The 27,538-nt window shown below is 45.1% G+C and overlaps 3 protein-coding genes across 3 annotated transcripts; 1 reads left to right on the top strand and 2 right to left on the bottom strand.

Moving 5' to 3' along the window:
* LOC100834425 (G-type lectin S-receptor-like serine/threonine-protein kinase SD2-5) lies at positions 1-4,542 on the bottom strand. Its single transcript, XM_003575406.4, has one exon. The coding sequence runs from the start codon at positions 2,634-2,636 to the stop codon at positions 144-146; it is 2,493 nt and encodes an 830-aa protein (XP_003575454.2). The 5' UTR covers positions 2,637-4,542; the 3' UTR covers positions 1-143.
* Positions 4,543-15,875: 11,333 nt separating this feature from the next.
* Positions 15,876-19,887, top strand: LOC100841257. Its single transcript, XM_024454689.1, has 9 exons — positions 15,876-16,136; positions 16,211-16,249; positions 17,376-17,429; positions 17,704-17,757; positions 18,131-18,184; positions 18,279-18,350; positions 18,447-18,539; positions 18,819-18,875; positions 19,472-19,887. The coding sequence occupies exons 1-9, from the start codon at positions 16,044-16,046 to the stop codon at positions 19,559-19,561; spliced, it is 606 nt and encodes a 201-aa protein (XP_024310457.1). The 5' UTR covers positions 15,876-16,043; the 3' UTR covers positions 19,562-19,887.
* Positions 19,888-21,223: 1,336 nt separating this feature from the next.
* LOC100841870 (5'-adenylylsulfate reductase-like 6) lies at positions 21,224-26,433 on the bottom strand. Its single transcript, XM_010238887.2, has 4 exons — positions 26,166-26,433; positions 22,597-22,772; positions 22,367-22,491; positions 21,224-21,899 (listed from the first exon to the last, which is right to left on the bottom strand). The coding sequence occupies exons 1-4, from the start codon at positions 26,373-26,375 to the stop codon at positions 21,493-21,495; spliced, it is 918 nt and encodes a 305-aa protein (XP_010237189.1). The 5' UTR covers positions 26,376-26,433; the 3' UTR covers positions 21,224-21,492.
* Between the last annotated feature and the right edge of the window lie 1,105 nt (positions 26,434-27,538).

The following is a 27,538-nucleotide window of genomic DNA, read 5'->3' as shown; positions in this document are numbered from 1 at the left end:
TTTAACAAAATGGTGAACTTCATATTCAACAGAATGATTTTAGAAACCGGGGCCTGCAAGCTCATAGCTAGAGAACACATGAGAATGTAAAAATAGAGATAGGACACGCCATTGGTGTATTTGGAAAGGGAGCTAATTATATATCACCTAGGTCCAGACAGATGTGTTGCCGAAGGCAGGTATGAACAAATTTGCCCCGAAACATTTGCATGGTTTGGTTCATAATTAGCAACAAGATCATAGTTAGGTGTGGCCTCTAAAGCCATGGCACCTTCCAGCACCTTGGCAACAGTTGACATCAGAGGCCTTTTGCTGCTATCAACCTGTAAGCACCACATTGCAAGCTCCATCATTTCCCTGACCTCCTCCAGGTGAAACTGCATGTCGTTGCTGCTGCTGTCCACGAGATCAAGCAACTGTCCGGACCTAGCCTTTTCTTGAAGAAGGCTTATCAGGTGAATTCGCTCTTCTGGCTGTGACTCATCCAGGTTCTCCCGCCCGCATATGATTTCGACTATCACGATCCCAAAGCTGTATATGTCTACCTTCTCGGTGATCTTTGAACCTAGCCACTCAGGTGCAAGATATCCACGCGTACCTCGCATTCGAGTCATGACTTTGCTTTCGTCCCTACTGATTAGTTTTGATAATCCAAAATCGGAGACCTTTGCTTGAAACTTATCATCCAGGAGAATGTTATGGGGCTTGATGTCGAGGTGAGCAATCCTTTGCTCACATTCTTCATGGAGATAAGACAGGCCCTTGGCAATACCCATGATAATGTTACGCCTTGTCTTCCAAGAAAGGGTAAACGCTGGATGTGCATGGAATATCCATTTGTCCAATGAACTATTGCTCATGTACTCGTACACAAGAAGCCTGTGGGATTTTTCGGCACAAAATCCAACTAACCTGACAAGATTAATGTGATGAATTCCTCCTATGGTCTCAACCTCTGCTAAGAACTCATCCTTTCCTTGGTCAACACCTTCTAAGCGTTTGACAGCAATTGTTTCCTTGCCTATTTTACCTTTGAAAACAGTTCCAAACCCTCCAACTCCGAGCTTCATCGAAAAGTTCCTTGTAGCTATCTTCAACTCATTATAGGAAAACCTCGTTGGTGCTCCAGGTATTCCTCCAAAGTACACTTCTTCTTCTTCCCTTTTCTTACATTTTCTCCAAATGAAAATTGAGATGGCAATTGAAAATAAAACAAGACTCCCGACTGCCGAACCAACTGCAATGCTGGTCCTTCTTTTCGGTGGTAAGCTGCCCTGTATTTTGAAAAACGCCAAAGTATGATTAGCAGAACTCTTAGTTTGAGAGAGTAGCAATGCCTGTGATAAAAGCAAACAAGAGCCGGTATTGCCATCATGGCTGTCATAGTGAAACAACGCAACTTTGCAAGAACACTCTTCCAAGCAAGATTGCTTGCAGTACACATCTGTAGCAGAAGTAGCCAATGATTTTTTCTTTTGCGAGAACGAAGCAGCCAATGACTGGAAGCTATCATCACTGAAGTAGGAAATGTTGCCAATAGGTACAAGTTGATGATAGCCCATATGATTGCAGGACAGACTGGTGAGAGGCATGCACCCAACATCTGGATGCCATTCGTCTTGTAGTCTAAAATAGCTTGAGCTGGGACAACAACACTGGCCATTAATGCAAACACCATATTCACCGCAAGCCATAGGGTAATCACAAAACTTGACATCATTGCTTAGCACATCAAACACCACCCGGACAGTGGCCTCCTCCATTTCATAAAGACGTAGGTGCCCATCAAGCTCTAACCGCATGAACTGAAATGACCTTGCGAGTGGCAACGAGAAGATTTGCAGGTTGGGAGATCCAAGGCTTCCATTGGCAAATGCATAACAATATTGTGATGTACTATTGCCTAGAGAAGTTGGTTGGAATACTTGCTTGTAATAAGAAGCAGAGCCGAAGTAAAAATGTAATCCATTCAGCCGGGTATGAAGATTAACCTGACCCGATGTCCAACTGGTGACTGAAGCATTGGAGATGAGATTAACCCCCACACAGAGTGACTGCCCAATGACCAATGTGTCTGTTGGGTAGTCAAAGGACTGCCATACAGAGGAATGGTTCCGATCAAAGAGCACAAGGTTTCCTGAACCATAGAGGCGCATACCAACAGCAAGAGACCCGCCAACAATAGAGGTGCCCGCTGTCTCTGGGGACCATACCAAGGTACCATCACTGTTGTGAAGAAGTAAGTTACCATCCCCAGTGAAAGAAAGGATGGCATTCCAGCCTACGGGGAAGTTGCGGTTCGCAGACCAGATAACCTGTGGCTGGCCGATAACAAGATCTGCATAGCCACTGGAGTAGTAGGTCATCATGACGCAAAGGACAAATGAAGAATTATCTGTGCTGTACAAACCAAAACTAGCCAGGGTGTTGGAGCTGCTTCTGCTCTGAAGAAATAAACGAGCGCTAGAGTTTCCACCCAAACTGATGGTTGAGTAGTCCAAAAAACTGGTGTTCTTCGCTGTCGAGCTAGGTAAAGATATAGCATGGGCACAAGGAAGTTGTTGATGGAAGCAGTAAAAAAACATGAACGAGAGGGTGATGATAATAAACACACGAAGCAATTGTACTGTCTGCATGGCCAATTATTTTGTGTCAATAATCAAAGAAGAGGTTGCACAGAACCAAGCAAAACAAAACCAGATTCTACAGAAAATATGCAGAGTGCAGAGCTGCTTGGGGGACGAGGATGGACTCTAAAGAAAGCAGATGAACTGACCGTGTATATATGCAAGATTGTTAATAAGGGGCCGTTGATAACTCAATAGTCCACACGTTTTTGTTAAGGAAGCACACTGGAGGGTTCCATGTGGAAAAAAACTGAGAATTCCACCTCCCTTGGTGGACCTTTGAAGGAGGGCTAGTTGCAATCACACCATCAATACATCAACAGTTCAACACATATGAATTAAGAAACGCAGGGCCTTTTTCTGTTGGAAAATAAAATATTCTCATGGAAAATAGGCGGCATGTACGGTGGTAATAAGAATTAAGAAAAGAGAATATTTAAACTGGTAAACCCTATTTCTGTAGCTATTTCTTCGGTTAAGTCCAACTCTTAAAACAATCATCAGATAGAATGACTCACTTGCAGGGTGGGATTGAACTAGTATTTAGGGTCCGTCTACATAGTGCGCGCGCACTATATAGCTTAAGAAGTGCGTTCCGACAACTACTGTGGTCCCGCATTGCGTTCACACTCAGAAAACGACAGCTATTGTGGTTTAGCGTGGACACCAAGGTAGCGACGCGTCTTTCTCCTCTGTTTCTGTTTTATGCTTTCCCCTCCTCCTGCTGTGCTGCTGGGCCCGGCCCCGCACGTGACAGTACAAGAGAAAACCTTTTCTTTTCGCTACAACTAGACCATCACTTTTTTCTTTCTGCTCCCACCATGAAACACATCTCGAGAAAAAAAACACAAATTACCAATGCTCTAGATCCCAAGAAAATTTATCGTTATATACACACAAAACGAACATTTTTTTTAACAAAAGTCTCTTATCTACTAAAGCAAAAGTAACCCTTGTAAACACAAGAAAGATGTTGCATCTAATCTATGAGACCCCTCTCCTCTACTGCGAGATTTCACACAGCCAGCAAAACTTATTTTCTCCAAGCTCACAAATAGATGTAAGTTTGAACATCACAACTACATCTAAAAAGTAAATAAAAGTAACTCATAACACTAAAACTACATCCAAAAGATCAAGAAAGTAACTCTTAACATGAAAATACATCTAAAAGATCAAGAAAGTAACTCTTAACACGAAAGCTACATCTAAAAGATCCACAAAGTAAATCTTAACATGAAAGTTACACCTAAAAGATCAACAATGTAACTCTTAACATGAAAACGACATCTAATTAAATAAAAAATGTACTGTCATACACTGAAAATACACCCATCATAATCATAAAGTAACTCCGACTAGAATTTACATGAATCACTGAACACAATTCAAATCCAACAACCGAGAATAAAGGCCGAAGTCGGAGAAGCAGATGAGGAGGTGCGTGAGTGGTGAAGGACGCTCGAGGGTCTGCTGTGCGAGCAGCAACGACGCTGCTGAAGGAAGGCGAGCAACGCGGCCAACTGCCGGCCGGCTCCATCCTCCCCTTCGACCCCACCCTGGCCCGCAGAGGACCGGTTCCTCATCGAGCCCAACGACGCACCGGATCGGCCGGGATGGTGCACAGAAGTTGGGGCGAGAGGGCAGAGAAGAGAGCCGGGGGAGGAGGGGGGTGCCGGCGGCCGCTGACAGGGGAGAGAGTGGGCGGCGGAGGGGTGGTTTTGGTGGGTGACTCACAGGGCTTAGGTATGGGTAGCCAGGGGGGGCGCGGCGGCGGCGGCGGCTGGGGAGGTGGGGTTAGGGGCGCGGCGGCGGGATCGACCGAGGGTTGGGGGCGCGGCAGCGGCGGCGACGGGTAGATGGTGCCGACGGCGGCGGGGAGGGAGGAGGCGCGCCACTGCGTGCGGGCAGCGGGGGTGGGGGCGCGTTGATATCAGGGAGGAAGAAGGGAGGGGAGAGAGAGAGAGAGGGGGAGGGAGGGGAGGGGGGGTCAGTTGATGTCCCGTGGTGTGGTCCCGTGGATAAGGAAGCGGGTGAGAAAGTGAGCACTCGTCGTGACTAGAAGGTGCGCGGGCACATAAAAGTTTAGGCGTTTACTTTAAAAGGAATAACTTTTTACCCTAATGCCACACCCTGTCCATTAATCCTAGCCGTAATCGTTCTACAAAGTACATGAAGTTCAAACTGAATTTCATGATGCTGCTATCAGATTACTGAGATCTCACCTGCTAGGTTAAGGTTCGGAATCCCATGGGGAGAGCAAAAGCAGGATCAGCGGCAGCATAAATTCAGCAGTAGTCCAAAAGCACAAGAAAGAAAGAAAGAACTGAACTACACAACGGCATTCCCCACATAGCTGGCTGCAGCGGCGCCCGCTAGTGCAACCCGCCCGTTAGGCTGCGCACGCGCAGCACCCGCTTCCTGGCTGCAGCCTAGCATTAGCGTATGATGCCATCTGCTTTTCTTGCCAGCTTGCGTCAGACCTCCCATGTGCTCGCGTCAGAAGTCATCAGATCCCTCTTGTGAGTCACCATCAACCCCTGAAAAAATGCATGTTGTCCATACCCTACGAAAACAGGACGGATCAATTCAACAAAAAACCAAAAAATAAAAAAATATACACTTGCTACGGTGTAAGTATTGCACTGTCGCTACTCACAAAGGATTGTGCCAGTGCTACAAGTTTGTCATGTTTTTCACTGCCATGCCCATGATGCAACTATCAGTCCAAATAAACTCATATCTTCCATTTTGACAAAAACAAAATGGTATACTACTTCAACTGTTATTTAGATTGCAATTCATTACTTTAATTGCCATATTATGTTAGTTCGATTGCCAGATTATCTGAGTGAAGTTGCCAGCTTGCTTTATGCACACAATTTGTTAATTTAAATTGCCAGATTTTGTTACCTTAATTGCCACATTACTCGAGCGAAATTTCCAAGTCATTTCATACACTCAGTTTGCTATTTTTAATTGCTAGATTATGTTACTTTAGTTGCCAGATTATACAAGTGAAATTGCCAGGTTGTGTTGTAACAATTGCCAAGTAGTTACACTGAATTTGCTATCTTTAACTGCCATTTTGTGCTACTTTGATTGCCAGATTATCCAAGTGAAATTGCCAGGTTGTCCATACACTCAATTTGCTACCTTTAATTGGTGAATATGTTAATTTAGTTGCCAGATTGTCCGAGTGAAATTGCCAAGTTGTGTTGTACCAATTGTCAAGTTGTTCATACTCATACACACAATTTGCTACTTCTAATTGCCAGATTATCCGAGTGAATTGCCAGGTTGTGTTGTAACAATTGCCAGAATTGTTCCATACACACAATTTATTACTTTTAATTGCCATATTATTCGAGTGAACTTGCCGCGTTGTGTTATAACAACTATCAGTTTGTCCCATACACGTCATTTGTTATTTTCATTACCAGATTATGCAAGTGAATTACATGGTTGTGTGGTAACAATAACAATGGTTGTTCGATACCAAAATTGTAGTGCTACCATGAGACTATGGAAACTATGTACACAAAATTTGCAAGCATGACCGCAATAAAAAAAAAACTATCTCATGGGCATTCCTATCTCGAGGATCAGACACAAAGATACATAGCAACAACTAATCAGCTAAAAACAAAGTGGATTGCTCACAGAAAAGCTCACCAATGACGGCCACCGCCCTTGCTTCTGTAGAAACAGCAACAAATCGGTGCATACGGCGGAGATCCGGGAGCCATATGAGTGTCACTGTCCTCATCCTGCACCTCCACACCAGTGAGCATGGGGATGTTGCGAGGAGAGCCCCGGTGGTAGCAGCAGTAGGAGTAGCACTCGTGCGGCCGCAGCCCAGGTACATAGTCAACGCTAGCACCCTGAAGCTCCTCCACGTGTGCCTCGCAACCGGCAGAAATCTGACGTATGAGTCCGAGGACGAGAGCTAAACCAGAGGCCGTGCTTGGAGAACACTCGGCGCGTCCATGAAACGGCAACGCTCAGTATGTCATTCTCTTCTTCTTCTTCCTACTCAGGGAATGGAAGTGATGAGAAGGAGAGAAAGAAGAGGATGAGATGGGAAAAAGGAGAGGAGATGGGTTACCACGACTTGCTGCTCCTCCAAATCAGCCGCCGCCAAGCCACCATCGTCATCGCCGTCGCCAAGCCACCATCGTCATCGCCGTCGCCAAGCCACCATCATCATCGCCGTCGCCATCAACCGCCCCATCTGGGTCCGCCACGCCATGGAGGTTCATTTTCTCCGCCACGACCATCAAGCTCAGCTCCTCATCGCGGTCCTCGTGACCGGCGGCGGGATCTGCGGCTCCGGCTCATCCGGGCTACTCCCGTACGCGCCGCCGGTGGTAGAGGCGGCGGGGGAGACCGCGCTGAAGGCCAGTACCGCATCCACGCGTCGCCGCTCGCCGTGACTGGGGAGGTTGGGCACGCGGCCAGGCCCGGGTGGTTCTGCTCCTGTGGGGGGATTTCTCATCGCCGCCGGTACTGCCACAGGGTCGACTGTGCTGTCAAATCCGGTGTGGCGCAAGGGTGAGGATGCGGCGGCCGGTGGATTTGCGGTGGTGGCTGCCAGCGATGGGGATTGTGGCAGGTGGCGGGTCGGGACTCGGTAGAGTAGATGGGGCAGGTTTCGGTCGGTGCCTCGGTGGAGAATGGGAGAGGTAAGAGGGAGAGAGAAGAAAGAAGAAAGAGAGACCGTGAGAGTCGGTGAGATGTGGCGATTAATCCGACGGTGCGGAGCACGCCGCTGCGTAAGACTACGCTAGGCACGTGCCCCACATAGATATTCCGAAGAAAGAAAGAAAGAAATACAGGGCCACCGATCAACATCTTATTCCTGATTTTAGTGGCATCCTTGCTTGACGCAGAGCCCTTCTGGTCGGCCTCTTCCAGGATGGCGGCGTGCGGTGCGAGGGTGATAGGAAAGGCCGGCGAGGGAGGGGGGCGATGCAACGATCTACACAGGCAGCAGCACGATGGAGTATCCTGACTAATTAAGTGTTGGGCCTTCCGCTAGTGGGCCGAGTGTGTTGTGAGCCCAAGTTGACGTGTGTGTGCGACCTGCTGGGCGCATATCACCGGCGCGTGCGTGCGTGAGGATTATCGATGAATGTACAAACGCTAAACGGCGTGACTCCTATCTACTTTCCTCTGCTCTCTGATCCCCAAATTCTCATATCTTGCGATTCTTCCTGGTCCGATCCTCAGCGTGACGCGAGGAGTGCTACTTGGTCTGTAGCATCTAGTATCAGAGCTTCGTTTCGATCCCAGTTTCTCAAAAATCCCCAAAAATTTGTTCGGTTGTTCTTCGTTTGTCTCCACAATTCTCTTGATTCACACCATCAAACTTTGACAACGGGTGTGTAATTGCTTCGGTGATTCTGCGCAAGACACGCTCGCGTGTACCCTAGCTAAGTGGGAGTGGATTCGGGGTGGGAGCAACAGGGCGATCCAACAAACCTACTCTGACGGAGGGAATGGTGATGGCGGAGGCAGACCTCGCCAGCATCAAGGACATTTTGAAGGACACGGCCACACATTTGGCCGAGGTCACCACCAACCTGTCGACGCTCACCACCAACACCCAGGATCTCCAGGAGCGTGCCAAGCGTACCGATGCTACCTTGGAGCGCATCATCCAGTCCACGACTGACACCAACAAAAAGGTGTCAGATATGGGATCCGCCGTCGAGGGGCTCGCTAAGCGTGTCACCACCTTGGAGACGACGCAGTCACCTTCATCGAAACCGACTCAGCAACACCAGCGACTGGATAACTCACGGCCCAGTGGGCACCGTTCTCCACTGCGTCACCAAGGTGGTGTTACTGGGGAGGATCGAACCCCTGGGCACACCCTGGTTGGGGGTGAGCAACCTGGAACCAATGACTTATTTCCCCATGATGATGAACATGATAATTATGCTAATCGTTCTGCTGGACAACATCATGGAGCTAGGTTGCCTAAATCCGATTTTCCAACTTTTAATGGTGATAATCCTAAATGGTGGAAAGAACAGTGTGAAAAATACTTTCGATTGTATCAAGTTCAAGATCATCTTTGGGTAGATTTTTCAACTATGCATTTTAGGGGCAATGCTTCTTTATGGCTGCAAACCTTTCAAGCTATGCATACAATAGATTCATGGGCTGCATTATGTGTTGTCGTGTTTGCTAAATTCAACCGCAACAAGTACACCAAGACAATGGAGACTTTCTTTGCATGTAGACAAGTAACCTCGGTTGATGACTATGCATATATATTTGAGGAACTCATGCGCAAGGTCTTATTGTACAATCATTCATATGATGAAACCTTCTTTGTTATTCGGTTCCTAGAGGGGCTAAAGCCTTAAATCTGCAAAGCTATTAAATTACAACAACCTGGAACTGTTGATCCGGCTTTCTCTTTGGCTCAAACACAGGAGGCTCTGTTGGTGGAGGATCCTACTCCTATCATCAAGAAGGTGGAAGCTCGTAGTGGTTTTCAAGGAAAATACACCAAGCCTTACCAACATCAGGGTATCTTGGGTGATTTCACTGATTGAAAGAAAACTGAAGCCGCGGGCAAGTTCTCTGACCGATTTGATAACTTCAAAGCACAACGCAAAGCCAGGGGGGAATGTTTCAAGTGCGGGGAGAAGTTTGGGCCAGGCCATAAGTGCCCCAAGCAGATTCATATTCATGTTTTGGAGGAGCTAGTTGAGGCACAACTTGATGATGACTGGGCTGATGGTGTGCAACAATCTGACAGCGAACCCACACCAGCAACAGAAATTGATAACACTATCATGAAGATTTCTCTCCAAGCTGCTTCTGGCACAACTAGCAAGAAGAGTTTTCGCATCACTGGCATGGTTGGTGGACTCGGGTAGCAACAGTTGTTTTATCAACGAGGATCTTGTCACGGAACTCAAACTACCCACTCAAAAAATAGCTACAGCACAAGTAACTGTTGCCGGCGGCGGCACCTTGGTGTGTGACAAGATGATCCTAGATTTTCAGTGGTGGATGCAGAGGGAAACATTTGTGGCTGATGTGAAGGTGCTAGCACTGAAATCTTATGATCTTATTCTTGGCATGAACTGGTTGGAAACTTTGGGTGATATGTTGGTGAATTGGAAGAAGAAGACAATGAGGTTCCACCACAAGGGCAAGCGGATTACGGTACGTGGTCTTAGTAACACTGTCACTCCATGTTCTCCTATCTCTGGGAAACATCTAAAGGGGTTGCTGAAAACTGGAGGTGTGTCCCATATCGTTGAGTTGAATCAAATGGAGGATATTGAGTCCACTGTTCCCGTTTCAGCACCAATCCCACCAACTGTCCAACACCTGATTGCGACACATAGTGCAGTGTTCAATGAACCTGCCCAAATACCACCTCATCGGGAGTTTGATCATCGTATCTCTCTGTTGCCTGGCTCCAAGCCGGTGAACATTAAACCGTACCGGTACAACCCAATGCAGAAATCAGAGATTGAGAAACAAATCAATGAGATGTTGCAAAAAGGTCTAGTTCAACCCAATGTTAGTTCTTTTGCTAGTCCGGTACTACTTGTCAAGAAAAAAGATGGAACTTGGCGTTTCTGTGTCGACTATAGACACCTAAATGCAAGTACAATGAAAAACAAGTACCCGATGCCTATTATTGAGGAGTTACTTGATGAATTGTCAGGAGCAGCCTTTTTCACTAAGCTTTATTTACAATCGGGGTACCCTCAAATACGAATGGTCGAAGGAGAAGAACACAAGACTGCTTTCCGTGCTCACAAGGGATTGTATGAGTTCCGAGTTATGCCGTTCGGACTCACAACTGCACCTGGAACATTTCAATCTGCGATGAATGAAATTTTTGTTGATCAAATTCGCAAATATGTTCTGGTATTTATTGATGATATTCTCATCTACAGTCCCACATTGGAAGACCATGTCCAACTTCTGAAGGTGTTTTTTGAATTACTTCAGAAGCACAACCTCTTCCTCAAAATGAGCAAGTGTTCTTTCGCTCAAGCGCAACTCGAGTACTTGGACCACATAATCAGTGCCCATGGAGTTAGCACGGACCCGACAAAGATTCAGGCTGTCAAAGAGTGGGCAATCCCCTGCAATGTGAAACAAGTCCGAGGATTTTTGGGTCTCACGGGTTAATACCGCAAATTCATAAAAAAACTATGGTATTATCGTCGAGCTTTGTCATATTTTCTTAAGAAGGATAGAGTTTGGGCATGGACTTGTACCGAGGAGGAGGCCTTTCAGGCGCTGAAACATGCAATGGTGCATGCACCAGTTTTGGCACTTCCTAATTTCAAAGAAACTTTCACTATTGAAACCGATGCAAGTAAAACTGGGATTGGGGCGGTACTTATGCAGAAAGGACATCCAGTTGCTTACTTAAGCAAAGCTTTGGGACCCAGGGCGCAGGGGTTCTGTACATATGAAAAGGAATGCTTGGCTATCCTTCACGCAGTTGACAAATGGAGTTCTTATTTACATCATGCAGAGTTCATTATTGCCACGGATCATCGTAGCTTGGTGCATCTTAATGATCAGAAACTCACTACTGATATTCAGCACAAGGCATTTGTCAAGTTGCTTGGGTTACAGTACAGGCTGGTTTACAAAAAAGGCAAAGAAAATAATGTGGCAGATGTTTTGTCTCGCTTACCCTTCCAGGAAGAATAACACGCCATCTCCATCTCTACACCTAAGTGGCTAGAAGTCATCCAGGAAGGATATCTCAAGGACAATTGAGCTCAAGAATTACTCACTGAGTTAAGTCTGTCAGGCAGTAACAAAAATGGGTATTCTCCTCATGTTGGCATCATTCGTCATAAAGGAAGAGTTTGGCTGAGTAATAATCGTGATGCCCATCAGGCAATTTTGTTGTCGCTTCATGCTAGTGGAATTGATGGGCACTCTGGCTTCTATGCGACTTATCAGTGCATCAAATCTTTATTCTCTTGGCCGCATATGAAAGAGCACATTCGTCATTATGTTAAGCAGTGCACCATCTGTCAGCAGGCAAAAAGTGAGCATGTGAAAAATCCAGGTCTACTTAGCCCTATTCCAATCCCACCTCAAGCATGGCATACAATCAGCATGGACTTTGTGGATGGCCTCCCCAAAAGCAAGACATACAGTACAATACTAGTTGTCATCGACAGGTACACCAAATATGGGCATTTCATCCCTCTAAACCATCCTTACACTCCTCTGAGTGTGGCTCAGGCATATGTCCAACATGTATATCGTCTCCATGGTTTACCTGAAATCATTGTTTCCGATCGTGATCCTGTTTTCACCACCAACATGTGGCAAGAATTGTGGCGTTTGTCTGACACAAAAATGAATATGAGTTCCGGGAGACATCCACAAACTGATGGCCAAAGTGAGAAGCTTAATCAGTCCATGGAAACATTATTAAGATGTATGGTGCATTCTTGTCCCAAGAAATGGTCAGACTACCAATCGCTGAGTATTGGTATAATACTTCTCATCACTCTGCTATTAATACAACTCCTTTCTTTGCTCTATATGGCTATCATCCGAAACACCTAGGAGTTGATTCTTTGACACATGCTCATAATTCTGATTTGGCTGGCTGGATGCAAGAATGAGCTGCGGCCAATGTGCTAATTAAGCACCATCTATTACGTGCTCAGCAACGTATGAAGCATCAGGAAGATAAAAATTGCTCTGAAAGAAGTTTCAAGGTAGGCGACTGGGTGTATCTTAAAATGCAACCATATGTCCAACTTTCTTTGGGGCGTCGTGCAAATCACAAACTATCTTTCAAGTATTTTGGTCCATACAAAATTCTGGAACGCATTGGAGAAGTGGCATATCGACTGGAACTGCCTGAAGGGAGCCAAATACATCCTGTGATACACGTCTCTATGCTGAAGCCGGCCCTTCCTCCAGGTCAGACTAGCACACCTGATTTACCTCTGCATTTGATGACTGATGTGTGTGTTCATGTCACAACTTTCCGAGTGCTGGACTCTCGCCTTGTCAAGCGTGGCAATGCTGCAACCCAACGGTTGAAGATTGCTTGGACTGGACTACCTGTGGAGCTTGCTTCCTGGGAGGACGCTCATGCACTGCATCACAAGTTCAGAACTCACCCATGCTGGCTCTCAAGGAGGGGGTAGTGCAACGATCTACACAGGCAGCAGCACGATGGAGTACCTTTGGCTAGTGGGCCGAGTGTGTTGTGAGCCCAAGTTGACGTGTGTGTGCGACCTGCTGGGCGCATATCGCCGGCGCGTGCGTGCGTGAGGATTCCGAGACCACCGACGATGAGGAGGGCGAGTCATCTGAGCCCGACGAGGAAGCGCTGCCACCAGAGCCGATGGAGGCAGAGAACCTGAAGCCGCTCCCGCCGTCGTCGGGCGAGGCCAGGAAGGCCGGCGGCGGCATCCCCCGCATCTGGTCCACCGACGACGAGGCCCTCGCCGCCCACCGCCACGCGCACGGCGCGTTGCCGCATCCTGACGCGCTCATGGAAGCCCTCGCCGGGAAGCTCGACAACCGCGCCTACGACAGCAAAGAGCTCCACTCAAAGCAGACCGCCCTGCGGCAACGGTACAAGAAGCACGAGGAGCACGACCGCCGGCTCTACGACCTCTCCAACATTGTCTGGGGCGGCGGCGGCAAGGCGGCGGCTGCTGCTGCGGCGAACGCGAACGCGAACAGCGACGGGCCGAGGGAGTTCGCGGAGATGTGCGAGCTGTACCCGTACCTGGCGGAGGAGGTGAAGGAGCTGGAGGCGGAATACCCTGGCATGTTCAAGAGGGAGTTCGGGAAGAAGGACGGCCACAAGGCGCGCGCGATGGACGCCAAGGTCAAGAGGCAGAGGCTGGTGCAGATGAAGGTGGAGCTGCGCCGCGGGGACCAAGACGCTCATGGAGCTGCTCGACTGACAGGTGCAGCCTGTTACCCCGACTTATGGATGATGGTCGCTGGAAATCAATCTTTTCGCTGGAACTAGCTGAAATGACCGTGCGTTGCAACGGAACAACAAAATAAAATTAGACACTCGAAGATATGCATTAAAAACAATTGTTTGCTTTTATCTATGACCACCAAACATCCCTTTTAAATAGGTCATGGATGTTATTCTACCTCTGTTTCAATCAACCAATGCAAGCAAGCCCCTTTCAAACCCCACCAGAAACCACCATCTTAGTAACTTACCTTGCAATTTTCTCACGTAATTTCTACAATTCCTCTCCTTTGCAGTGATTAGATTAGCCACATACCTAGCATTGAGGCTTCGGTTGAACGCAGATCGGAAGAAACACAGCTTCATACTCACAGTCCTTCAGCACGAGGGGCTTCTCTTCCTGCTCCAATCAAAACGGGGACAAGAGTTGGCGGCAGCTGCTGCTACTGCGTGGACGCGGGAGGAGGCGGTGTCTGCTGCTGCGCGGACGAGGGGAGGTGGCGACTGTCTGCTGTGGTGCGGCCGGGAGGAAGCGGCGGGGCAGAGAGGAGGCCACGATGGGGTCCTGAGCATTAGCCACCCCGGTCGGGGCCTTCTAGTTGGCGGGACGGCGGCGGACAGGCCGCAGCCTAGAACGGGGAAGCGGCGGCCACAGGAGTGCGTAGGTGCGGCGGCTCGGTTTTTCCGTGCGCAAGGGATGGGAGATGAACCAAGCGGCCAGCTGGGGGACGAATAGGAGAGGGAGCGGCTCGATCTAGATCTCTTCTCTAGCGGCAGCGTGGTGGCGGCGGACTCGATCTCATCTCAGCGGGAGAAACAGGGAGACGGGAGAAGAGATTGGGGGAGAATGGTTGATGCAACATAATTTACAAGTTTGCCACCACACCCTTCAGGATGTTTGACAGACGACGAAACCGCGGTGAAAGAAACGGTCCGTATTTTTTAGATAGGAATAGACTAGAAATTGGTGGTATATGTATGTCTTTGTGCGACGAGAGCTTATGCCGGAACCGCAAACTAGTACTACGCTTTGGTGGTGTTATACGTATGGTCCCCTCCTTCCCCCTTTGTTCCTGTGGAGGTAAGCTGTTGCTTAGTCACTGTGAGAAATCGTAAATTCTGACAATAAACATACTTGTATAAATCTTGCATAGCGAAGTGCTAATCCTGGAGCACCAAGAGAAGGTTAGCAAATATCGCTCTATGCTTGCAGCATATCGGAAGGCCAAATTCTTTTCCAACAAGGCTGTTGACAAAGGTATATATTGGTATTGACGCATGTGTTTGATATTTTTGTACTCCTCTGATTCATATTAATTGTTTCAAATATGTCCAAAAAACGTCTAGATACATGTAGTATTTCGACAACTAATATGGATCGAAGGGAGTAGTATGAATCATTGGTCCTTGATTGTCACCATTGTTATGAATCAAGAATGGTGGAAAATAAGGCAGTTAGCGGCGATATATGATGAATTAATAACAGTGAACGAATGAGCATTCATCCATTAATGTTACATTTGTGCAAAAGAAAGCAGCATGGTATCTTCTGTGTTTCACAAAGGTTGGCGTATTTTGTTTCGTTAAGACAAAGCTTTGATCAATGATAACTCTACTAATACGTGAGTTTACATACATGAAATTTATATCAATAGATTCGTCTTTAAAAGTTCTTTCCAATAATCATGATTTGTATCATATAGGTTACATATTAATAACGTAATTTTTGGTCAAAGTCTTGTCTTAACGAAACAAAATACGCCAACTTTTATGAAATGGAGGGTCATAAGCACAAAGCACTCATCAAAGAGAGGAGTGGAGCGCGGTTGATTCGCAACAAACTTAAGAGTCTAAGTGGAGAACGACAAATGGTTATCTTTCTTTTTTTTAATAACGGAATGGTTTTTTTGACCTACTCCTGTCTTTTTTTCCATCCAACGGTCCACATGGATCGGGTGCACCAAATAGCCCAGTGCACCGGATACGTTCTCCCTTGTCATCATCAGACCAAATTGAATGGAAGTCCCGGTGCACCGAGTTCGTGGTAGTTCGCTTACACTTTTTTTTGACAGCAAAGCACTCTCTTTATTCATTTGCAATTAGAGTTACACCTAATTGAACTTACTCTGTTCTTTTCTTTTTTTTTGAAAATTCTGAACCTCTGCCGTAAAAAACAGGTTTCGGACGTCTCAAAAAAAAAAAAGTTTTTAGGATGCGACTTGCGACATGCCATATCTCGACAAAAGAGTGGTTTGCGAAAACTCGCTTTGGTTTCCCCTCCTCCCTCTCTGCGTGCGAACCAAATCTCTCCCCATTACCATTTCAATTTCAAATCTCTCCCCCCACACTCCCACAGCCACGCCGCACGGTAGCACCGTCTCCCTCCCTCGCCGCAAAACCCTAACCCTACCCACGACCGCCCCGCTCCCTCCCTCCCTACCTCCGTCATGTCTGATTCCGAAGCATCCCCGCGGCCCGCGGTTGCGGTTTCGACGGCGGAGGCGGAAGCGTCGGCGGGCGAGAACTCCCCGTCTCCGGCGGTGAGCAACGGCCAGCCCGTCCCCCGATCTCTGTACCCGCGGTCTGGTTTCTGATCGTTTGCTTTCTTTCGCAGAGGAATGAGGCGTTGCTGCCGGTGGGGGAGAAGATCTCGGTGAGGATCCTCTCACCTACGGACGGACCGTTGATTTTTTTTTCATTTTTAAGATTTTATTATTTTGGCAGCTTGTATTTATGCTAGGATGAATGGTAGATTTCTTGAAACGCAGAATTTTCTGGTCATTTCTGGGGTGGCCTTGTTGAGAAAAAATCACCGCTCCTATGTTTGTGTGACACTTGTGAAAATGGGGGGGGGGGATGCTCATGCAATAGGAATGCATGGTAAAGTAGGCATCATCGGGTCACCAGATTTAAACATATCAGTATCGTGTTGGTAACTAAAATTGCTCTGAATGCTCACCACTAAATTATACTCCCTCCGATCCTAAAGTGTTGTCAAAATATTACATGTATCTAGACGCTTTTTAAGAATAAATACATCCATATTTGGGCAAATTTGAGTCAAGAATTTAGGATCAGAGGTAGTAATAAACTGGAATACATCAGTGACTTGCCACCATATTTGAAGATTAACTGCCTTTAGTCAGTACTGATATAGAGTTATAGACATACCATAGTTAGTTGGTTAGTTGCATTTCTACAGGTTACTTTCTTTAAACCCTCGCCAAAATGCAGCAATTTGAGAAAGGCCTCAAAACGGTCTAACTCAAATTGCTCAATCCCAAGCCCCGACTATTTGCCAGGACAAACTCAACAATGGCTGCATTATCAAAATACAGATCAGGCTGCTAGGATTGACATGATTTACAGTTCACTGATCTAGGACAGAAATAGTGTGTTCAAGTATAAAATTTAACAAAACTGCAGTTTAAGATCAAAAGATAATTTCTGGCGATAATCTTCTTCTGTCTATAATCGAATATTTATTCCATGACCTTCCTTTTTAGGATTCATGGATGAACTTTGTGAACTACACACTGAATACTGTCCACAAAATGGAGACATGGAGTACTCTGCTAATTGGTTCCCAAGCTATTTTATTTTACACATAAAATGTCTCATCTCCCCTGTGTCTGATTTGTTCAATGGTTATATTATATATCTGTCTCTACCCTCTACTCTTGATTTGACTGTTGCCATTTTGTGCGTTTTTTTTTACAAATAGTGTGCGAGTTCTAAGAGAAAGGAAGAAATTAACTTGTTATGCTTTTGGGTATCAGGAACTAAATGAATCCCAAACAGAGCTTTTGGGGAGACTCCGAGGATTGAAGGAGGTATGCTGAAATAATTACTCCTCGTTATTCATCTTTTACGGCTTCATTTATTTTGTCAACAATTTAAAGTCTGGTAAATAAGTTCTCATCCATTCCAATACCTGAATCTTGAAAGGATATATATGGTTATAAGTCAGAGCACAGCCTACAGATACATAATGATAATATCTGTTTGCTGATTATATGTTTGCAAATTATTTTATTTTTTCACTAGGGAGTAGGGATGACTATTAAATATCAGAACTGTTTATATAAATATCTTGTTGCTTTTTAGGATTTGCAGAGCTGGAGGAACAATTTAGACACCCAAGTGCAGAAATACAAATCTGTGAGTTTCTTCGCGTTTCACTTCATATTATATGTTTATTTGTGTTGTTATATTGGCTCATTTTTTCATAATAATTGTTATATTTGAATGATTAGAAAACAATTTTCTTTTATTTATTTATTTGGATTTTGTAGACAATGTGTCTAATTTGTATCTGTTCTTGAAACTCCATAAAAAAACTATTAGTGCAATAAAGACTAAAGAGTTCTAGGGTAAGGGTGATAGTTTCATTTGGTCAGAAAGTTGATAGTACATGTGTTCATGATAAAACGACCTACCTTCAGCAATGCCAATCTAATTGTAATCTAGCGGGTATTTTGCAGCGCACTTTTTAATTTTGTGTGCAGCTTATTTATCACTATATGTCCTGCAGGAAATATCTGATATCAAGACTGCACTAAACAGTGAAATAGATCAGCTGAGATCAGTAAGGACATGTTTTGATATTCTTTAAAAGGTTCCAGATATTCATCTCCAGAAGTTCTTGTTATAAACTGTTTTGTCTCCATCTCCCCTTCTAGGATTTCCAAGAACTGAGGACCACCCTTAAGAAGCAACAGGAAGATGTGTCAATTAGCTTGAAGAATTTGGGGGTAATAACTCTTCTATGTTCATGATGGTGTAATTTTGTGTTAAATTGCTGTGTAGTGTGTACCTTGTATGTTTGGATTTGATTCTTCTCTTTTCAGCTAGAAGATGCTACGGAAAATGATGGTAAAAATGGAACTGTGGAGGAGAATACAAGTGTGGGTGCATTATTAGCTAGCCCAGAGATCGTGAAAGTAAGTACTCTCTTTCTAGCTTAATTTAGTTGCTCAAAGATTCACTGGATTGTGATAGAAGTTCTTGAATATATAGCTTATTGTAAACATTTGATTATCAAATTGCTTGTGTTTTAATAATGGTTATAATATGCGCAAATTATGGATACATAGGTAGCTGCATTGCAACCATAGGATAGTCAAATTACTTGTACTTTAATAATGGTTTTAATCTGCAATTAGCCAGTTTCATGACAAGGTTGAAGATTCCTTAACCCTTGGCTTCCTCCCCTTTTTCAGTTGGATGATAATCTAGAAAGTCATGAAGAAAGCAGTGCTGTCAATGAGGAAAAGAATGTGAGTACTGATGCATCACACAATTCCTTTTTTTAAAGTAGTACGCAACTGGTGGATAGAGCAGACTGGCAATGATTGCTTTTGCATCTCTCTTGGATTTCCAGAACTCTCAGACACTGTCTGTACTTGTAAGTTGAATTCTATTTAGCATGGCATCTGCTATTTGTTCTCCCAATATAGCACAATTCTATTTTAAAGTAGATATGCTAATCACTTGAGAGAAACTGATCATCTTTTCCCCCCTCAATATAAGCCAAAAGGGTAGTATAAGCTAAAAGGGTAGGATACAAAACATTCTGAAGAGTCAAATGTGTCATCCGCTCCTCCCATTTAGACTTCAATACAAAGGCTCCAATCATCCTCGGGCTCTTGTCAGTAGGATTTTGTTACTCATGTTTCGATAGTGGGTCCCATTGATAGGGTCTGGGACTGTTCTTTTTTTAGAGCAATCTGGTTCTAATTCTTCCTGGAATAATTGAACATGTGCTAGCGACGTAATCTTACATGTTTGATGGTTTTTCTTATTTTTCACAGTGCATGCTTTTCTGATAATTCCCATTATTTCACTTGACCATTTACCTTCCCGATGGCTCCAGGAGACTGCTGAAGATGGTTCCGGGGTGGCTGAAGATGATTCCGATGTGGTCAAAGATGCCACGGAGACGGAGAGTGCGAGCGACAAGTAAATTAGCCCGTGAAGAAGAAATTAGAAATTGCGCCACTTCATTGGTGGCCCCTGCTGTAGAAATTTCAAGAGCAGCGGTAGATATCTCAGTTCCTTTGCAAGGAAACGAGCCCCTGCGCTCTTATGTTGGCCCTGGTCTAGTGTAGTAGTCTTTTTCGAACCCTTGCCGCGTCCAAGTGAGCTCCAGCACTCTGGAGTCTGGGATCGGCGCAGCCTGTTTAATTAAGTTACATTTTATACTATTATAAAGACACCAGTTGGTGCTTATGGTCTGTTCACTTTGGAGGCATCGCTCAAAATTTCAAGGCTTGTAATGGTCTTTTATTTCTTGAACGCCCGTTGGGAAACGTGTCATTTTGTGTTAGAAGAAGGACGCCAAGAAGACCCAAGGTTTACCAGCTCCAAACGAAGAAAGGAAAGGGAAAATCCCAGAACAGCCTTGGCAGAATCTGCAGGCTAGCTTTGTTTTTTGACAGCAGCAGAATCTACTGGTCTGAGTACCACATTTTGTGAATTGTGATAGCATCAGCAGTTCAGCACCCAGCGTGAGTTTGTGGCTTCATTTTATTTAACAAATTACTCCCATAAAACAAACAAAAAAGATTCATAAAAGAAAAGGTTGAACTGCACAGAGATTTGCAGTGACGAGCCAAAAACTGTCAAGAATAACTAGGCTGCAAAGCAGACACAACACAACACAGGCTCTCCAGGCCATGTATCATCCACGCGTGCCCGTGTTCCTCAGGAATGTGTGTGCGCGCGCGCGCAATATGTGCATCAGAATGCGTTTACTGCCTCCCTCTCTGAAAGTGAGCATTCAATATGGAGTATACTTCATCCATTCCATAATTCTTGTCTCAAATTTGTACAAAAATAAATGTATCTATTCCTAAAAAGTGTTTAGATACATGTAATATTTCGACAAGAATTATGAAACCGAGGGAGTATCATTTTTTTAACGAAAATCTGGAGTATATCTGACGTGCTTATGTTTTCAGGAAAAACAACTGTGGCAATTTCTGCTGCGTTGGTTAAGCAACTCCGAGAAGAAACTGGCGCGGGTATGATGGACTGCAAGAAACCGCTGGCTGAAAGCCTGAAACTGGTGGTGACCTTCAGAGCGCCCAGGAGTTCCTCAGGAAAAAGGGCCTGTCTTCTGCAGACAAGAAGCCGTCTCGCCTAATCGCTGAAGGCCTGATTGGCTCATACATCCACGACAACCGCCCAGAAGTTCAAGGAACTGGTGAACGGCCTCGCAATGCAAGTAGTGGCATGCCCACTGGTTGAGTATGTCTCAGTGGAGGACATTCCAGAGTGTTAATTGTCAGCAAGGAGAAGGAGCTCGAGATGCAGAGGGAGGACCTGCAGTCGAAACCTGAAAACATCAGAGAGAAGATTTTGATTCACCATGGTGCATAGCTGTTACTAGTTTGTACTGAGTTCCATGTATACTTTTGTATCACCTGCTGTTGTCGTTTCTGGTTCCAAACGACACATTTTTTAGCACCCCTAAATGTAGATGAAGAGAGATCAATATGTTGCCCATGAAAGCATTACGGCATATTAAGTCTGTATCTGGTTTCAGGTTAACCAGAGTTCTTGCTGAAATCCATCAGTATCGATTTTACATTTTTTGTACTTGCTGGTACTATATGGAGACACAGGTTGGAATTTCTCATCCTTTTATTACTACAAGCAGATGAACATACTTCAGTTGCTGATTATGCTTTGTCTCCTTGCTCGAAACTATGACAACAGATACTCATGATTAATGTTGCAATATGATCTACAAAGGCTCAACAGTATCCCTAGGATTTACAGGCTACAAACAAGATGTATCGCTACATGTTCATGTGAGTTACAGGAGCTTGTACATCCAGAACAATTCAAAGAGTCCGCATGATCTCCCGTTCGCTATTTAAATTGAAACGGTCAATCCAAAACAGCAGCTCGGGGAGAAGACTGCCCTCCAATAGACACGGATGCTAGAGATGATGCCCAGACCCTGGCGTTCATAGCCCCAACCATGAGCCTCCATTTGCTCCACATCTTCCTGACGTCTACTGCATGAGGTACGCATTCAAGCAGCTGGGTCAATTTGGCAAGGACTCCAAGGTTGGCGTGCCGGAAATATTGCGTCCACAGGCCTTTGATGCAGGTGAAGAACTTTGGGAAGAAGAACAAGAATACCCTTAGGCAAACAAATAGGATGCTGAATGCCAGGTAGGGCTCGCTCTTCACTGTTTCGTTGATTGAGCCATTCCAGAACTTCACATACTGTGTGCTTTGTCCAGTTGGGCTCCACTTCCGTGGACCAAGATATGCAACTGGTTCTTGCCCTGCATTGCACAAAGTCTCCCTTAAAACACAAGAAGGGTATCTACTTTTCGACAAAGATAGTAAATTTTTCAAAATGTGACTAACTAATGAGTGCAACATCAGGTCTAACAATGAGGTCAACGATAATGGCTAGTTTATAGTAAAATGATGGTAAATGCATATGTGCACATTTAACATCCACAGAGTCGTTATGGCCATCTTTCCTCCATGGAGTTATTGTTGCTATCTTATATCCATATAAATATCGTTTGCCATATTTTACCCATATAATTAAATTACTATTGTTGCTATCTTTTATACAATAGAACTATTATTCCCGTCCCAGTTGTGTGTTCTGCAGTTACAGCTCACGGCCACAGGCTGCTCTTCCAGGAAGTTGATTTGTATTTCCTACTACAGTAGTGTGTATCCAACAATCCATTACTGGCTGAGATATAGATGCATTAATAATAATTGAGATACCTACCCGTGACAGCAAAGTAAAAGTTGACCAGTGAGTTGAGATCTTTAGCACCAATAGGCCAAAATGCAAATGATCCATGAGGTATGAGTATAGAAGGAAAGCTACGAACACCATATCTTGACAAAACGCTGCAAAACATGTAAAAAGAAGATGTGTTAGTTAAGGTTGTCGGTCATATTAATGGTCAAGGATAACAGGAACACCAGTTACACCACTACACATTAGTGTCTTACGCTGGCATGACGTTGGACTGTTCTACAGCCAAGTGCTTAATCTGTGGATACATTGAGCTAAGATCATCGAAGACCGGTCTCATTCTTTGAGAGAAAGGGCACCATGATGCATAGAAGAGGACGGCAGTGTACCCCTCCTTTGCACCCAACTCTCTGACAAGTTTCTCCCCATTGACCTGCAAAAAATTTCAAGGTGAGGTTCATATTAAACACCACATAGTCAAAACGAACCTAGCTTTATAAGGGCATGTACAATGCAAGGTGCTTATAGACCAATGCTTAAGGAAACAGAGTGCCTCCACATCACTAAGCACTTGCTCAAATTTTATTTTATCCAACGCTAGGAAGTTTGTACAGGTGCTTAGAAGGTAATCCTCTCTAGCACTCCCTCTGGCACCTCCTACGCCAACGTCAAACACGAGAAAAAAAAAGCCAGCAATACAAGGCACTGCCGAAGCACCTAGTAGCAGAAGGAGAAGTTAATGGGTGAGGCATCGAAGCAAAACGGAGCACTCATCAGCTTCTTCAAGCACCCGGTGAATCTGAGGTGGCAAAGAAAAAAAAAACCCGGGTTTTTTCATAAGCACTGGCTGTAAGCACTTGCACTGTAGATGCTCTAAGGAGATGATTTTGGCAGTGTGCGCCCTAATTATCCCACAACTGAGCCGATTGACTTGTGAACAAAGACTACAAAAAACTGCTATGACCCTCAGTAGGATTGACACTCCTCGATTGTATCAGACCTACTCCCTTGAGACATTTAAGCCTCTTAGCCCACACCTCAACGCAAAGTGAATTTCAGCGTCACCTGTTTATAAAGCTGGTTTCATTTGGCAGTAGGGTAGGGTTACATAGCAGTAGCTCTTCTTTTCTATTCCTTCTATGATTTCTGTTAGCTTGTACACCCTTGATCCGTGTATAGTGGGCGTAATTTTTTTTCTCACATACCAAGGTGCTCGGCCGCACTTGCATGCTTGACGGGATTGCCCTCGCCGTGCCCCGATGCCTTCTATTTAATGCCAAAATTAACTGGCAGACCGAGTCGGGCGTGCAAGAATGGGGTTCCGGTTCATTGATATTCCTGGAAAGCAATCTGCATGGACAATCAATTCCGTCGACAGAGCACGCGCAAGCAGCTAGCATTTATGGCCGTGCATGCTAGCTGCTCCATCTACTCGTGCGCATATTGGTCAGCGGCTACATGAGCACGGACACGGCTTGTTGCATGGTTCATGAAATGTGCTGGTACGGGAGCCGATGGGACTCAACGATACGGCTGGCTGCTTGTGACATCAAACCTGAGGGCAATTTCGGTAAGTTTAGCCTTTTACACATGACACGCCTGGTACTTTGGGATGCCAGAGAAAAAAAGATACGCCCACAAAAGAGGGACTGAGGGAGTAGGTCTTTGGTTAGCTTAGTGTTTTGGTTCTTTTGTTTTGTTTTGTTGAGTTTGAAACCTTTTGCGCGTTCTTGGCATTTTTCTTCTAATACAAAATGACAGGTGTTTCCACACGTGTTCGAGATAATTTTTGTTGCGATTTACAATAATAGCAAGACATACGTATTTACTTGTTCCTCGACCTATTCAGGAGTCAGAGCTATCTGAATGCAAGCATCTAAGTAATTTCTTGTATCTTCTGATTCACTACTACATGAATTTTAATTCAATATTACATGAATTTTAATTCACTACTAAATGAACTCCTTAGCGAAATAGGGAATTCTATGTACGTCATTAAGAACAAGGTGGTCTAGACTTTCAGGATTTAGAGGTAAACATAAATGCCTTCTAAGTAAGTGGCTTAGCAATCACTTCTATGTAATAAGTACAAGGGGCAGAACCCCTTTCATACTCAAAATTAAACCAATGGATTCCCATTTTTGGAAGAGTCTAATGCGGGTTAAGGATTCCTTCCAGCAGTTCGGCTCATTTAGGGACGGAAATGGTGAGTCGGTGGATTTTGGGAGGATAAATGGCTAGGGGATACGGTGTTGTGTTCTCTGTACCCTCGTTTGTTTTCCATTGTTCGAAATAAGCATGATATAGAAGCCTCTGTGATAGGGTCGGCACAGTCCAATGTTGATTTCCACCGCATCCTGCTAGGACATCACGTAGCTGATTGACAAGAAATTATTACTAAAGTGGTTGAGGTGGAGCTACCACAGGAACAAGACTTGTTTAGGTGGGATTTACACAACACAGGGCATTTTTCTGTCCACTCTATGTATTCAACCTTAATAGACACATGGCATGGTTAGATAGAAACAAAATTGGTGACTTAAATTACCGCTAAAAATTAAGGTGCTCCTTTGGTTTCTTTGTTGAAGCGTTATTCTTACAAAAGATAATTTGATCAAATGACAATGGTATGGCGACACTGATGCAGCTTCTTGAGCAGGAAACCATTCGATTTTATTTTCTGACTGAGATGGCACGCGTTGCTTGGTGTGCTATCCATTTGGTGTTTAATATTACCATGTTTGGTAGTGTTGCGCATATTTTTGGGTCTTGGCTACAGGGAGTGGACAAGTCTTTGCGCTCACTTGTTTTAGTAGTGGCTTCAGCAGTTGTTTGTTCCATTTGAAACTTGTATGCAGGTGTTACTCTTGTACCAGTTGACTGTGATTATGGTTTATGCTACAACGGTCGCAGCACAGGGAACCGATGGAGCTTGCCGCCAAGAGGCTTTAATGGCTTGCAAGGGGAGTTTATGTCACGGTTTGGCTAGTTGCCACTAATAGGCTCCTTAGCTTATGTAGTTCGGTGACCAGCGTGCCATGTCACACTTCTTGATTTGGCTGCTTCTTTTATGATTGTAATAAACGACATAATAATTTAGCTATATGCATCTTGCGATGCAAAAGGACGAGGTAATAAAGCTTCCATTTCTAAAAATCAAAAATCACTGCTAGTAGCACAAGAATAATAAGCTACAGAAAAGTGAGCATTAATCCACACAACAGAAATCTAGCTGAATTCACCTTGAACCAATGAGAGATGCCATCGAATTCGAAACAACTCTATTTGAGCGCAGTTATTTGGAAGAACAAAAGCTGATTTTGGAGGGAGGAGTCTAAGCTACCCATCCAACTGAACCATGATACCCATACTCCTGTGGCGACGACTGCTACTACTACATCAGCTTACATAAACATATGAAGGAAATTCGCCTGCAACCAAATTAAAAAAGCAACGAAAAAAAAGAACCCACCAAGAGCTTTACAATCAGAAGCAAGCAAGCAATCAACCCGAGATACCGCGAAAAACATGAAATTTTGACCTCAAGAATCGCGACGAGAATTACCCAATTGACTTCAGAAACTTCTAAACAATAATAATATTGTTGACATCAAATATGTGAGTAATCAGAAACAACTAAATCGGATGTGCAACCCATATGAAAATCGAAGGACAAACAGGTACCTACAAGAGAGAGACGAGAGATCCACGAAGAACCGTACGGAATCTCCCGATTCATCCACACAATAAATACGCACGCATACCAAAAAAAGAACAGACAATTCGTGGCCAACCAATCCATGAAGCTACGGTCGGAGACACGCACCTCCTCGGCCGGGTATCCCTCCGTCGAGGCGCGGCAGGTCCGCCGGAGCCTCGCGACGAACGGCGGCAGCCCGCCCTGCTCCGGCCTCGGGCACCGACCAGAGACCCGCGCCGCCGCCGACGCCGCCGTGCGCGGGGACGCGTACGCCGGCGACGGCGCGAGGAGCTGGAGGAGCAGGAGAAGGAGAGGGGCGACGAGGCGGCCGGCCATGGCGAGAGGCGGAGAGAGAGGGGAGGAGTGAGAGGAGGACGCGTGAGATTTCTTTGGCTCTTTTTTTTTGGAGGTCAGCTTTGTAAAAATAAATTAAAATGTAATAAAATTTGGAGGGCTGGTTTGGAAAGCGTAGTACAGTTGGAATTGGTGTTGGAAAGCGTAGTTTTTAACCTCAACCATTTTTTAGCTTACTTTTCTATTATTAGGTTCTCCAAATGAATTGTTTTTTAAGCCAGCTAGATGATCTTCTGACCTTCTTCCTAGCTTCCATCGCCCCCGAGTCTTTCCCACTAGGTCAACGCTGAGATAATCAGCTAGTATAAGTTTGGGTTTGGGGGTGGGAAATCAGTGTCCCTGAAGATAAAAAAAACTCATGATTTCTGAGCTTAGAGGAAAATTCTGAACATGGAGGAGGAACAAGTTTGGGTTTTGGGGTGGGGAACCTGAAGAAAAAACTCATGCTTCCTAAGCTTAGAGGAAAATTCTGAACATGAAGGAGGAACGACGGACCGGTCGAGCCATTGTCAACTAACATGAAAATGAAGGTTAATAAAAGATTACCAGAGGGAGATTCAACAAGGAGAAAACGTTAGGAAACAAGGAGAGTGGAAGCGGATCTGAAAATGGTAGCAAATTGTCAAGATGTCAACCGAGACAAACCTTGTCGGGTAATGGTTATCCATCCCATCCACAGGCCACATGATTTCCATTGTCATGAATCCTACAACCAGGTCTTGGTTGGATCTTAGATGTTGGAAGCGAGCCACGATGGCCAGAGGCACGCAAGGAGGGATAGTGTGAACTTGTTAGCCATGGCGTGCTAGCGTGCAACAACGAGTGGTAGAGGAGGCGGCGGTCTGGCCGGGGCCATGATGCAGTGAAATACCGGATCTCACTAGCTACACGACGCTGAATCTGTTACGGCCTTGGCCCTTTTCGTTTTGGCGAGTTGAGGCTTCGCGTGAGGGGAAGATGCAACTGCTTGGAGCTTGGGGCAGCTGAGAATGATAGATACGAGTAGAAATTATATATGCTACTAGAGTTGTAGGTATGCATTGCATTTTTAGGACTCACATGCCAGTCACATACTTCATGGGAAACCGCATGTAGCAGTTATCTGGGTTGGGGGGCATATTCGTCCGCCGATACCCGATGGAGAC

Source organism: Brachypodium distachyon, chromosome 4 (genome assembly GCF_000005505.3).
Source record: "Brachypodium distachyon strain Bd21 chromosome 4, Brachypodium_distachyon_v3.0, whole genome shotgun sequence".
Classification (NCBI taxonomy): domain Eukaryota; kingdom Viridiplantae; phylum Streptophyta; class Magnoliopsida; order Poales; family Poaceae; genus Brachypodium; species Brachypodium distachyon.
This window is presented reverse-complemented; position numbering and strand designations above follow the sequence as displayed.